The 15,038-nt window shown below is 40.2% G+C and overlaps 1 protein-coding gene across 1 annotated transcript in view; it reads right to left on the bottom strand.

The window, feature by feature from the left end:
• Positions 1-14,018, bottom strand: part of ROBO2 (roundabout guidance receptor 2) — a 476,837-nt gene extending 462,819 nt beyond the window's left edge. Inside the window, exon 1 of the mRNA XM_050895055.1 lies at positions 13,598-14,018. Within this exon, the coding sequence (XP_050751012.1) occupies positions 13,598-13,652 (55 nt within the window). The 5' untranslated portion in view covers positions 13,653-14,018. The remainder of the gene's footprint in view (positions 1-13,597) is intronic.
• Positions 14,019-15,038: the final 1,020 nt, after the last annotated feature.

The following is a 15,038-nucleotide window of genomic DNA, read 5'->3' as shown; positions in this document are numbered from 1 at the left end:
TACCATGGGATTAACGTGATGTAGCCTTTAACACAGTCTGACCTAGACTTTGATGATATTATATATGGTAAAATACAGATTTGGACCCTTAAAGTACATGCTGAGACCATCTCAAAAGATGCCAAAAGTACCATTGCAGATAGCAGAAGAGACCAAGCCTTGCATACAGTTATTCTCCATCCCCTTCAAATGACTGAAAACTCCTGTATCATTCTTCATCCAAAGAGTACCAGAATTTATTTCATCCTTGCCACTGCTCTGGAAATACCGAGCGGCCTAGTAAGACACCTGGTCACAAGGTATGGAAGAAATTTGTTGCCAAATAATGTATCTGCCTTTCTACTTTGCAACTTTATTACAAATTGGTTTTAAAATAGATTTGTGGCTTCCCTAACAGTGAAAGTTGTAGTCCTCAGGGCAGATACAGCTGAAGGTGCTCTCCATAAGTCAACAGCTAGCCTTCATTTGAAGATGAAATGTAGTTTTCATGGTGTTACAGACTTCTTTCTCAAGCTGCTGACTACACTGCTTACTACTGGATGTGTTGTGCATCATTATCTTGGCTTCCCACTAGTTGTCTAACAGAGCAGAGGTGAAGATTCTTGCATCTGTTAACCTCCTGATTACAGCTTTATGTTTAGTTTTAACTCAATCTCTTAAGCTTTGTGTAATTATAAAAAAAAAAAAAAACACCCACAAAACTTCCATCTCTGCATTAGCCTCCCACATTGCCAAACACTCCAACAACAAACTGTGGCCCCACTGATGCTGATGACAAAATTCCCAGCATCTTCTGCTGAGTCAGGATTTCATATACATTACAAGTCATACCCACTACAAAAAACAACATTTGTTCTTCAATACAACTAAGATTAACTGTGAATTAGAAAAAAAACAAAACAAAAACAACTTAAACTTTCTCCCAGAAGGTATTTAACCCAGCTTACCTAGTAAGTTAAGAGAGTTCTGTTACAAGATGTATTGTATAGTATATATTGTATTATGTATAATATTGTATACATATCATGTATACATTATATATACATAACAGAAATTAAGTCTTCAAATAATATCAATTATTTCAACAGTAGTATCAGCACAAAAATTTCCTTGAATGCCATTACTTTTCAGTTTATGCCTACCTAGTATCTTTTGCCTTTTAATGTTAATTGTCTGTTTATAACTTTGTAGAACATTAAAAAATCACCTTAAATATTTAAAGTTGATTGCCCATCTATGTATGGATATTTTATAAACGGATAAAGTTCAACTATTTGTAAGAACAGGAAACCTAACAAATCACTTACAGATATCTGTAATTCTCTCTGGACTGAAGGAGAGGATTCTCCATGACAGAGTGGAGACTTACGTGCTTCAAAACTAAAAGGTAGACTTGAGACATGGTTAAATGTTCAGGAAGGTACCTCTTTCCAACTTCACACAACATTTGGCTTACACCTGTAAACTACTTTTTTTTTTTTTAAATTTACTCAAGGCACTTGATAGGGTTGGCAGAAGATTCTGCCTCCACAGAACGTTATCTATGCACACAGAATTCACCAAGTAATCCTGCCAAAGAACAAAGTTTCTTATAAACATTCCTCCATCACCAACACTGCCTTCCCCCCAACTTTTCCTGTTATTTCAGTCCTTTCATTCTTCATATTCAAGCAACATGGTTAGAAAACAGCAACCTAAACCAACCAGAGAAGAATGAGATGAACAGAAAAAAAGCTGGAAAAGAAACTAAATCAACTAATGAGAAAACAAGATAGAAGAAAGTCTTCAACTATGAAATATAAGAAGGCAAGCTACATGAATGAAACATGGACAGAAGTAGCAGACAAACAGCACAGGGAATGAAAATCTGTAAACACAAGAGCATATTTTTCTCCATGGCCTAGAATAAATCTAGAAGTTGCAACTCCAGTGATTTCTCTGCAGTAAGCTAAGGCATTTCTCATTTTCTGGCCTATGCAGAGGAGAACATTCTGGAATTACAAACGCAAAGCATTGACAGTGAGGAGATTTCATATTTGAAACTTGCCAAGCAAGCTACACACATCTTTCACTATAGCAAAAATCTAGGAAATAGATTTAACAGGAGGGGAGAAAGAAAGAATAAGAAATGGCCATAGATTTGTTCCATATCATATGACAGGAAAAGTGTATGTAAACCTGCTTTCATTCCTTACTTCTCCACTTCAATACTGTAGCTATAGCTGGTCCTTACTTAAATAGATGTATCCTACTTAATCTGAAAGAAGTTTATTCTACACATGAATCGAGATCTGGGGGACAGATGAGTTCTCTGAAGAAGTGATGCTTCTTTTGGCATGTTAGGTTGAATGAAGAGGGAAATGCAAGAACAGGAAGGACAGACAGCTGAGTGTCAGCATGCAACAATAGGTTTCCTCCAATTTCTGACAGGTCCAGGTCCAGAGCTACCACTTCTTTCCTGACTCCTTCCTTAGCATATTTAGACTCCCAGAAACACATAGCTGAAGACAGAGGGAAAAGATGAGGAAGGACAGGCATAGTTCAATGTTTCACCACACCAGTGTCTGCTCCCCCCTAGCCCCTGTCCCAAATCCAGCAGTGCCGAATCACCCTCTACCTCTTCTCTCTTTCATAATGCAGTGTGGCGGGACTATCAAGTGACAGGAAGGAAAATTGTTACTAGAGGACAGATCCATGGTCCTTGATTCTACCATTCTCATTCTCCTGGACCTCAAAAGTTGCCTTGCTTTAAATGCCAGGTAAAGAGATGCAGCAGCAACATCAGTTCAAGTTACCCCTTCTTCCTTCACCATTAACACTAGCACACCTCTCCCACCATCAACTGTGTTCTTAGAGATCAGATCTTATTTCTCCCTTCTGCCATGGAGTTCCTGAGTGGTACTGGGCACGTCCTTCATATTAACATATTAACAGTTAATCCGATTTTGCTAACCAATACCCACGTGCTGTGACAAAAATGTGTCTGTTTTCCCATGCAGTTCTCAGCAGGAAGAAGGACAACAGCACTTTTGGGCTAACACTGAAGAATGACTGAGGCAACATCTGCTGTAATTTATGAGGGAAAATCCTTGCTCTCAGCACTTGCAGCTTTCATGGAAGTAACTGATAACCCGGTTGTACTGTAGATGGTATTTAAATTACTCCTAAAGTCTGTGTGGATCAGGAAGAAAAAGAAAAAAAAAAAAAAGCCACACAAAAGAACCACACACACACTCCCACCTCTGTCAGCAGACTGTAAGATAGAACCAGCTCCCTGTAATTCAACTTACAACTCTTCCATCTTCATCTTTCCCCAGGGACAAATTCAGCCCTGACCTAAACAGACACAAATTCCATTAAATTACACTGGGACTGAATCCAGTACTGCCAGGTCACCCCATACCCTCAGAAATATGGGTGAAACCTATTTTGTTCAAATGGGAATAACAAATCGGTACAAGTTGCTGCACTATTTTTCCAATTACATCATCATTGAATTTCTCTATTATCTGCATGTCGCTAAATTGAGTCAACAAGATATTCTAAATTGGTAATGAGACCCTTAGCCATTCACCACTTATTGCTGTTAAGGAATGATACAGAGGCCTGCTCTGTTCACAGGCAGTCATCTGTTTCTACAGCACAAATCGCAGTTCTCTGCGGTCACATGTTCTATTTCCTCATTCACAGGACTCACACACATGACCTCTTCAGCAATTTTTCTTGAGAGATATAATCATTGTTTTAAGACTGCTCTTAAGGCGAGGTTTCATTAAGCACTTAAGGAAAGAATATATTGTCTATACATTCATCCTGCAATCAATTTCAAGTGAAATCTGCCGTAACTCTTATGATTTCAATAGTCTATTAATATAGACAATATTGTCTAATCACTTATACCTGTTATAATATCTAGCTACATAAAATCATTTTTAACTGCAAAGGTTTAAAAGTAGCCAATGACATTTGGTTAAGCACACTTTTAGATCATTATAGGAGGTGATGGTCAAGTGATTCTTGCCACAGTACACAGTTAATTCAAAAAGCATGATTTAGAGAGTGAATAAAGGGTTTCACAAACTAGAGCAAGAGTAGCATGATTATTAGCAATTCTTTCTAATTTTAACAAATGTATGCAACATTACTATTTGAATTCTGCAGACACGCTTCAAGAATACTGCATATACTGAAGTTTGAAGATCGTTTGTAAACAACTTCAATATCTTGCATTAAAACTGGCAGGACCACTATGAAGACTTTCTGTGTACTTTCTAGTCCTAGCAAAAAACAGAAGGTATCAATCATTCAGTTTCAACGGCAGCTGACTGAAGCTATTCATTGAGTTGCACATTGCTCCCACTGTGGCCCCATGAATAAGTCTCGAAGTCCCCCCCTCCTTTTTTTGTTCCTCTGAGTGGACTCTTAACAGCACAATTTTTTTCAGTCTCTGAAAGGCTTTGAGAGATCAGCTGAAAAGAAACACCATTAGTAAAAACAAAAGTTTTCAAAAAAAAAACTGGGAACAAAGTGGACATATTAGAGACAACTTGTGATTCATGGCCTATACTGTGCTTTGCCCCTCTCTTTACCTCAATACACTCTTCGGTTTTACTGCTGGACGAGAGCAGGGCAGACTACTGCACTTCTCCTAGCAACCAAAAATCACTTAGGGAAAAAAGGCATGTTGTCTGCTGAAAGGGAGAACAGAGAAATTTGGGGTCATACAAAGCCAGACATATGTTCTTTTGCATTTCATCCTAAATTGATCAGTTGTCAAAAAGGATTCAGTAAATAATAATAAACAGTTCTGTTTTACACTGATTCATATTTAATTAAATATCTGTTTGTCTACTTGTCACACATTTCATTTTCTTTTAATTCAGTGTTCTAACAGTTCCTACTACTGTTTACAGTTTTGCCTTCAGGGACATAAATTCTATTCCTTACAGTTTCTAAAGTTATTTTCCTTCATTATAAGCGTGTATGGATATAATTATATCTCTACAGCGATAAAAACTTTTTTTTTAAATCTAGATGTACACACACAGAGAACTATTCTTAGAGGTTTAAAGACAACAGTACTAAAAGACAATTTTATCATGAGATCCTCCTATTCCAAATGCTGGGATTTTACCCCATAGGAATTGATCTTACAGAGCAAACTGTCTGGTCTCATTAGGTAAACACCATATTGCACAGTTTAAGACGATGAATCAAATTCATGCAGAAGGAAAAAAAAAAACCCACAGAAGTTTATAATTCAGGCATTCATCTGAATAGACACATCACATTGACTAGCTTAAAATCAAAGCATTATATTTTAAAAACCAGTTTGGTAACAGAACAGATGTAATAGATCAAGGGTAAAATGCAGCCTGTAGTATTTCTGATAGTTAATTTTTTCCACTGAAAGTCCTTTGTTTAATAGCTGTTGCCTTGACATAAACCAACTATTTTAGTTAGCCCACTGAATTTCTCTTACATATCATAAAAACATATACACAAAAAACCCAGCCAATCTATCACAGCACTTCTGCAGTACATCAAGTTAAAGTCAGCAAAGACCTTAGTTCACTGCATCAAATTACAATTTAGCATTTTCTTGCAGCCACTCCAAACAAATCTGGACTCAAACAATTTAACAGTAAGGTTTATTCACTTCATGGATAAGTGATGTACAAATGACATAGCAATGATAAAAGCCTAAACATACTGTGTACAAAACAACCCTGAAGTTATTAGGCATCAGCACTATCATGTTAAGCATGACAGTAGTGTTTTGTTCCACTTTTCACTCCCTTTGCTGCCTAACCCAGCCACATGCTCTGTAGCCCAGCTCCTCTGCTAGTCCCTCTCTCCCCTCATTCTCTGCTTCAGAATGGGGTAGTCCTTTAATCCATCAAGCCATGGACCTGGAACCAGGCTGCTATCCTGCTCCTTCTCCCAGCTTACAGTGTCATTTCTCTCTCCAGAAAACTGTCAGAGCACGGCAGTGCTACTGTACATGCAGGACCAATAAGCATCTCCAGGTCTGGAAGGTAACATAATGCATTAAGCACAAGATTTAATCTCTGAAAAGTGAGAAGGACGATGCGCCCACAGATCCTTTTCCTGCAGCCTCCACTATGGAGTGACAATCCCAAAGAGAAGATGAAGTTGACTAGGGAAAGGAAATCCAGGTGAAGAAAACACCCCTTTTCCAAGCATTAGTCCAACAGCATTGCTAAGCCATTTGAGTTTTTGATAATGCTGATACAAAAGAAACTATCATCCTTCCTTTAGTTACAGAGTTCTCTTTAGGATACAACATAAACTGTTAAAATTGACCACTCCCTTTTGCCAGGATGAAGTCATCTGGGCTACAGGACATGTGGACTTTGGAAACTGCACAGAATGACAGCTTAAGAACCCATGATTATAGGGCTCATGCAGCATTAAAATACTCCTCATAACTGTTTCTTAACTCTTGACATTTTCACAGCAGTAAAAAAGTCCCTCTGGTACCCTGGCATGAACAGTCCCTCCCTTCACTATGAATGAGAAACAAGTTGACTGATGTTAGTTACCTGACATTTTGGTTTTAAAAGGTTAAATTTTTTCCACTCAGTTTCTCTTGCAATCAATGGCAAGTGATTAATAGAAGTGAACTACAGTTTACTGGGTTTTACAACTTGCTGTTGGCCATTTATTCTTTACATATTTGTCCAATCTGCATTTATGACAAGCACATTACCGAGATACTCTTCTCGCCTTGGCACACTACACTGAAGCTATATAGGCAATGCATAAATACAAACTAAAAGACCATATGCCGCAACAGACACTGTGGCATAATCATCTAGGTAAACTCTAATGAGTAAGACCATACTTCAACTCCTGGCATCCCTACTCATCCTACCAGTTCATTTCCATATATCAGACCAAATAAACTGTTCTCCCAATTAATCTGAGAAAAGTGATGAGAGAAAATAAAAGTAAATTATAACAAAAGCATAAAATAGTACAATGGAAGGCCACTGTCTTTCACCGTAGTCAGACTGAAGAATTCTGCTGGAGCTGAAGGAGTACAATGAAGACTCACTGACAAGAAGGGTAATTCCGCAAGCAAATATCACATATCATTAAGGTTGCTCCAAATCAAACTTGGAATGGTGTCTTATGCAATGAGTACCTGAAAATGATGAGGAATGAATTTGAAAATGCTTTGTGTTCTTCCAGTCATCGTTCACATAGGTAGGTAAAACTGAATGAGTATCTCCACAACCAGGACAAATAATAGCATAAAAAGTTTGCAATAGAACCTGGATGCACACAATCTCAATGGGTTCCAAAACATACACAGGAATCACTAGAAGGCTGGTGGCCTTCAGTTATCAGCAAGCCAAAGATACATTGTTTCCTGGTAGAAATATCAAGACAAACAAGTAACTTTATCATTAAGCAAAATGAAGTTGTGTGGGTTTTGCTGACATGGTTTTGCAGTGCAACTAAGCTCAAAGAGAAACTAAGCACAGGGAAGGATGTTTGCAAATCTATCTAGAACATAACCAGAAAGTTAGCTCAAAACCCAGTTAAACGGATGTGTTTACTCCGAGATCTGCAGATAATAACCGTTATTTAGTGAGTTTACAAACAATTTGCTTAGCCAAAAAAAATAGCTGGGGGAGAGTGGTAAAGACTGCAAGTTCAACGCATATGCACAAGCTACTTCTGCCAGAACATTGTTTAAATTAATATCTTCACATCACATTTGTCCATAATACGAAGATGAATCTCAATTAGGCTTGGCCACTAGAGCACAGCAGCTCAATATAGGTATCAGCAGGTTATTACATGGGTACTATTGGTTAGTTTGTCTATTGTTGTTCATGTATTTATTGATGAAGGTTATTATTTTAATAAAATTAAGAGTACATCTTGGATCTCTTCCATGGCAGCAAAGCCAAGATAAGCTGCAGAAATGGAATTAAAAAGCCGTTTCTTGCTTCATGAACTTTTGGCTTGAAAAAATATTAAGAATGCATATCATTACATCCACAACCCAGCACAAGAAGCAGCTTTCTGATTGCAAAGGGATACTCTGCACTAGTAAAGACAGTACTATAGGAACAAGTAAGGAGTAAGCAGGACTGAAGCATCAACATGCACTTGTACCCTCTAGTATTTGGAAGCTATCTCCATGGAAGGATGTAGTAACAAGCCAACTTCATCTTGTAATGAGATTACACTACATGACTTAAGATGCAAACCTTTACTTAGAGTAAGTCAAGCTATCAGCACCTGCTTTCAAGGTCTTTCGCACAAAGGACTCAATAGCAAAATCGTTATATATTTCAGTGTTGCAGAATCGGGTCCTAAATTAATGGGGCCTTGTTTAATTATCCACTATAACAATAAAAAGTGTTAACCACAGATGGTTAACAGTTATTTTGTTAAGGAAATGGTCTGAGGCAAGGACAGCACTGACAACTCAATCTTGTTTCTGGACACATAACTTCAAGGGCAGAGAGCCCACAGTTTGCATTGTATAGTAGAAGCCAGGTGTGAGACTAAAGATGGTGAGACTAAAAATTTACATCCACAAATCTTTATTTCTGTGCAATTATTTTGCATTCAAAGATCTCATCGCTAACAGTCCACATGACTAGTCCTGCATGAAAGGTATCCTTGACATTGTCTCTGAAGTAGTGATTTAAGATCAGATTCTGTACCCTTCTATGTACCAAAATTTAGATGAATTTTTTGGAATATACAAGGCACGTGTACTATAAAAATGTAAGTGCAAGAAAGCTCAGGTAACAACAAATGTTCTGTAAAAATTCAGCCGTTACATGTAAGAAATGTCTGTTCAGTCAGAACCAAAAACCCAACACATTTATTTATTTGGCAAGAGCGGATACTTGTTTTCTTCTGCACACGAAATAAAGAGATTTCTATAGAAATGTAGAAAAGAGCACCAGTAACCTAGCCTCTTGGCAAGAAACAGCATCAATATGATTACTAAGTATCCTCCACAAGGTTGGTATGAGAGGTGGTGAGCCAGATGGCAGCCACAGGAAGAGCAACCTCTGCCATGCCAGCTGAGATAACAGATAAAACCTGACAGCAGTGTTCCTCTTAGGTGGCTGAAACAGAATGTACAGAACCTGTTAGCAATCTATTTAGCTGAGATCAATATTTGAATAGCAATTCAAGGGTAGCAAATGGCTAAAAAGCCATTGCATACTCTTTAGTAATTTCCACTAAATGGTTCAGCAGCGGACAGAGCATGTCTTGAATTTAGTGCTATGAGCCTACATAGCATTGCTATAGAAAAGCAACTCCTGGAAACAGAGTTAACTGGACAGACTAGCCAAAGCCTCCCTTTCCTCTCACTGAATTTTTTTTGCGCATCTTCTTGATGCTTTTTATGCATCCTTAAAAATGTACTTAAATCATTTTGTTTACTTTTAAGGTTACATATCTTTAGCTTGCATTGCTAAAATTTATTTTCCTTGAGCAACATCAATCTCATCATTCCAGAAAGTTCCTAATGGAAGGATTATTGTAGTAAGTGCAACTCACGGAAAAGTTTAAAAACCCCTATTCTAACTTTCTGAAAGGATTATGGGGTATCAGACCTTTTGCAGTGTACCAGTTTAGCAAAGGAACAAAACAAATTATTTGGATTATCACATTACTTTTCAAATACATCCATCTCTGGAAGTGCAATGACAGGATCTTTTGCACATAGATATGCGTCTATCCTTTGCACATAAATATATGTTGTTGCAATAACAACTTACCAGACAAGAAGTAAAGAAAGCAAAATATTAATTCTAATTCAGCAAAACATTTCATCATAGGCATAAATTTATCCCTACTCAGCAAAGTTTTAAAGCATATGATTAACTCGGAACACATGTTTAAATTCTTATTAACTTCAGCGAGATTCTGGATAAGAGATGGAAGCACGCACTTCAATGCTCTGCAGAACTGGGTCCTATGGAAGAACAAGTTAAAAGAAACAAAACCGCAAACTCTCCACTTCAGAGTTTTACTCTTAATGCATTAAAATGCACACATTCCACAGAAGCAAAGGTTATCCATCAACAGCAAAACTCACATGAGAGATCAAGACCCTGTCAGCTCAAATACTCACTGGAAGAATATACTCTGGCTTTATATGTAAGCCATGTTCTCTGATAGGCAACAGAGACCTGCACAAGGCCACAGATGTGTAGCTCACTGATGTGAAGAAATAAAATGAATTAAAAAAAAAAACACCAAGGAAAAGAAAGATAGAATGCTTGAGCCACCCCACCATTTCAGATGCATACTTTTCATCAAGAAAATAAGTGCCTTTGAAATACACTAATACTGAGATAAAATGCTGCTTTTACAGAATTATTCTCGTGTATCTTTAACACCATCACACACTCAAGAGCATCACACTTGCAGTTTTCAAGGGACAATGGCTAAAAGCCAGCCCTGACATAAGAGGTTGTAATTTTCATTGAAAGCACTAGGAGTCTTACCAGGGCAGAGTTTGGCCCACTAAAACTAGTGTCTGTGGTAACATCCACACACCTGTGTTCACAGCAGTTGTGAACTTTTTTGTTAATATTTGTTCTTTCAAGCTTTACTAGTGATTGGAAGAAAGACAACAAAATACACATAACAAAGAAAGAAAAAATCAGTTGAACACTATAAAAACCCCCATATTATCAGCTGTTTTAACTCCAATAGCTAGTGGTTTATTTTATGGTACAGACTCTGTCTAGTGGGGTGTTTTGTTGTTTGGGGGGTTGTTTTGTGTGTTTGATTTTTTGTTTGTTTTTTCAAGAACAGTAACCAAGATTGATAACTAAAGAAAAAGAGAATTACAATTATTCCCTGAACAGACTGCAAGAATATGGGCAGTGCTACAGGAAAATCATAAGCAAAATAATAATAAAAAAAAATAAAAAATATATATATTTATGTATCACACGCTTTCTGCCATTTTCATTGAGCTTTGCAATTTTCAGGTGTCATAAAAGCATGGACAGAGAAAATAACTTCAGAAGAAAAAATTACCATTTTGATCTACACCATTATGCACTGTGTAATACCACTTTTGAATCACTAAAAACTAACATCACAGGGAAAAGGATGGCTAACATGCATCAAACGCTACAGTGTCTCTCTCTGTCTGGACCTAATGCCAAGAGAACAAAAAAACCCCCAAACCCAATAAAAAAAACCTCTCAAAACCAGAAATGCACTAAGAGGTAACTTTCAAACACAGAAAACAAACCAAGAACCTATTAAACAACTGGTCTATAGGGGTTTGCCTTTTTTCTTAAATTAAAGCATTACAAATAGTGCTAATGTTGATATATATCTTTTCAAAGCAACTGGTGGTATATGTCACCCTAAGGTGTAATCATAATTACTATGCTTCTAAAGAGACAAAAGTACTGCGTGCCAAGCTTGCATGCCAGTATTTCTTCAAAGCTACTCGTACTCATTTCGACAATAACAGCTTATCTCTACTTGGTCATGATGTGCTATCCACCAGGCTTTTTATTTCTTTATTTGAGTTGTTAATGTAGGCAAACTTGACAGTCTCTGCAATATCTTCCCACAAAAGGGGAGGATCACATCTATTCTGGGCAGTTTCTTGGCATTTTTTTTTTTAAATGTTCCAGCTCTAAATTAGCTATGTGCTTCACCTGCACCCCCCACCCACATCCTATAAGGCTAAACCAGAACAAAGGTTCTACTTGTGTTCCCCATGACAAAACTAGAATAAATTATGTCTTGCTCCTGTCGTTCCAGCAAGCTGGTTAATTGCATTTGTTTCATATATCTCCAAACAGCCCGGTACATTAATTACATTCTGTAACACCAAGCTCCTCTGATTCACTCTGTCACTTCCACTGAGCGCTTTAATTGTATTCCTTCTAGCTACATACAATTTTAAACACTTACTAATAATTACATTTCTACAGCCTGATGTTTTCAGTTTGTGTACAAAGATATCTCCAATACTGGTGGTCTTAAAGTTAAGGATCAAAATATGTTACAGTAGGAAAAATAAAGCAAACAGAAAACAAAATCCCTGCAAAACTATGACCATGCTGATAGACGCAAAAGTCCCATTAAATCCTTTCACAGTTAAGACTTCCTACTGTTTAGTATGTACATACATTACGCAGAAATTTTCTTATCGGTAGACCAAACTGAACATTAAACTGCATAGCATATTATGCAACCAATGTAAAACTGTACTGAAATGTCTCCCTCTTCTAGTCTATTTTGCCTCCTTTCTTGCTAGGGGGTAGGGGAAGATGACAGGAGGGGGAGAAATACCCAAAGCAGCCTGTGACTGCGAACAATAAACCTAGAGTCCTTGCTTCAAGACTGATACAGTGAATGCTGTAAGCAGCTTCCTGGAACAAAGTTTGCTCTAACAGACAAGCAAAATCAGCCAGGGTCCCAGACATTAAATTCACCTATAGTCTAAAAGACTGTTTAGAGGTGCAAATACTCAATACTAGGAGGACTGCCGAGCACTTGGTCCCAACACACGCTCCTGTAGAACTGTATGCTGTTACAGATGCTTGCTTCCTAGTTGTGTGCTTGAACTACTGTAACGCATCTAACGTCGATACTGCAGAACAGCGCCAACCCCTACTTTGAAAGACAATTTACCCTTGCACTGAAGTTCTCGCCCTACTAAAGCGTACTTCCCCAAGATGCTAATTTATGGTTCCCCATCCATTACTTTTAAACTGGAAAACCGCAAGAAGTGGTGTAGAGCAGACCCAAAGCGGGGAGTGCGGGGGGGGGGGGGGCGGAGGGGGGAGAGAGAGGAAAAAAAAAATCCACCCTTTCCCCCAAACGTTGCTAAGCTTCATGACAACACTCCCTCCAGAAAGCCCGTAATGGGGGGGCGAGGGGGAAGATTATGGGAAGACCCTCCCGCCCCACCCTCAAGCGGAGCCCCGCAGTGGCGGGCCGGCCGCGCCGCACCTGCCCGGCCCCGCGGGGGGTGGGTGGAGGTGAAGCGGGGTGGTTGGTGCTCTGCTGCCTGCGGCGCTGCCCCCTGCGCCGCCCGCCGCCCCGCGCACCCGCCCTGCCTGCCTCGCCTGCCGCTCGCCAGCGCCAAAGGAGGCGTTTAGGGACTCTGGAAATTCGCCTGTTCGCCCCACCTGCAGCCGAGGCAGAGCTAACCTATTTATTTCATCAGCTGGCTCTCCCGGTGGAAAGTTTAACAATGGAAGGAGGCAAAGTAACATCAGCTACAACAGCTCTCTGCCTTTCCTTTCTCCTTCCCCCTCCCCCCCCCCGCAATAAATGATGTAGCACAGTAGTTTTTACTCTTTCCTCGCTACTTCAAACTGACATTCTTCCATTCATAAGCTGCTTTTGCATTAAGTTAGCAGACGTGAAGGACTGCTTATTGGAAACATATATTCTCCCTCCCCCCCCATACCATTTTTATACCAGAAACAAACTTAAGGCTCTGTAATGTTAAAGCTTATAATGCCGTCCATGTGCTGTCCCAAATCAGATTCAGATGAAGAGGATTTCTGCACAGAAATGGTATATCTAAAATAAGCTAACTTACCATAGACTTGAAAAAATGCAAATCCAAAGAGCAGGAGTGGCGTCAGCAGACCCATTTTGACATATTAAAAGCAATCCCGATCGCTTGCGAGACCAATTCCAGAGATCCAAAAAAAAGTATCCAAAGCCAGTAAGAGGTAGGTCCAAAAGTTTTCAGTTTCCTAGCAGCTACTTAAAGTGGAAAGGGAAATCTTGAAATCAAAAGCTGCAGATTGAAAGGTCTTGAATGTGACACTTTTAGATCCATACAGATTAGAGCAGCGAGCGAGCTCCGAAGGCTTCTGCTTTGCACACACGCTCCTTCCTAAATTCCCACCAATCCAGCCCAAGCAGAGGAATTATTCAAGTGTGTCTAAGACTCTCTTTAGGATCCATGGCAATCCAAAAGCAAGCTCTTTCTTCGGAAGACAAGGAGAGACTCTGAGAAAGGACCTGATTCCTAGAAAGTGCTCCACAAACTTCCCGGCACTTTGCAGGAAAATCATTGGCTTGGTTTGGCTATTTTGCTTTCCTCTCGCCCTCCCCCTACCCCTTTCTCTCTCCTTCTCTACCAAATCAGTTCAAGCTGCAGAGTTTCTCACTTAACTTCCATAATAGGAACGCCTAGGCAATGTGCTGCAGGAGGGGAACGGCTTTCTCAGCATCCCCTCAAAACAAAACCCTGTCCCCTACACCTCCCTCCTCACTGAAAACCAGAGCGGAAACTGCTTGAGGGCAGTAACTCCAGCGCGGTGCCGCTGCGGGCGGGAGCGGCGGCGGGCTGCTGCCGTGCAGTTGTGGCGGCGGCGCGTGCGGCAGGGGGTGCGGGGGCCTCCCGCCGCCGCAGCTCTCCCGGGCGGCCCCGGCAGCCCGGCGTCCGCCGCTCCGCTCTGCTCCGCTCTCCTCCTCTCCCCTCCCGCCGCCTCCGCCTCCTGCCGCCGCGGACACACCGGCTGGCAAGGAGAGGGAGGAGAATGAGCGCGGCTCCCGAGGCTGCCTGGGGAAGGGAGGCTGCGGGGTGTGGACTAAACCACTGTGCTCCACACCCACGCGTCCCTCTCCTCCCGGGGTAGGGAGATGGGGACGGCGATATAAGAAGACAGCCACAGGACTGGAAATCAGGCTTGCTGCAGGCAGTGCCCCCCCCGCCTCTCCTCTACAGTTGGGTATAGGTAGAATTTACATGATCGCTCCTCACCGCTTCCCGTTTAATGGGCAGCTAATTTTTCGGTAAGTGATTTCATGGAACTGTTCTCTAATTATTCATTCCCTCGCCGCACATACACAGACACTTGGGAGTGAGACCCTTGAAAGGATCTTCCCCAGAGATTTTTCTGCTGATCCGCTCTGTGGAAAAGGAAGGAAAGGTGGCAAATAAAATAAAATAAAACGGATCACGCGTGACCGACAAAGTCTGTAGGACTGGCGAGCTTGCTCAGCCGAAACCCAGGAACGAGCAGCCT

This window comes from Gymnogyps californianus, chromosome 1 (assembly GCF_018139145.2).
Source record: "Gymnogyps californianus isolate 813 chromosome 1, ASM1813914v2, whole genome shotgun sequence".
Lineage (NCBI taxonomy): Eukaryota > Metazoa > Chordata > Aves > Accipitriformes > Cathartidae > Gymnogyps > Gymnogyps californianus.
This window is presented reverse-complemented; position numbering and strand designations above follow the sequence as displayed.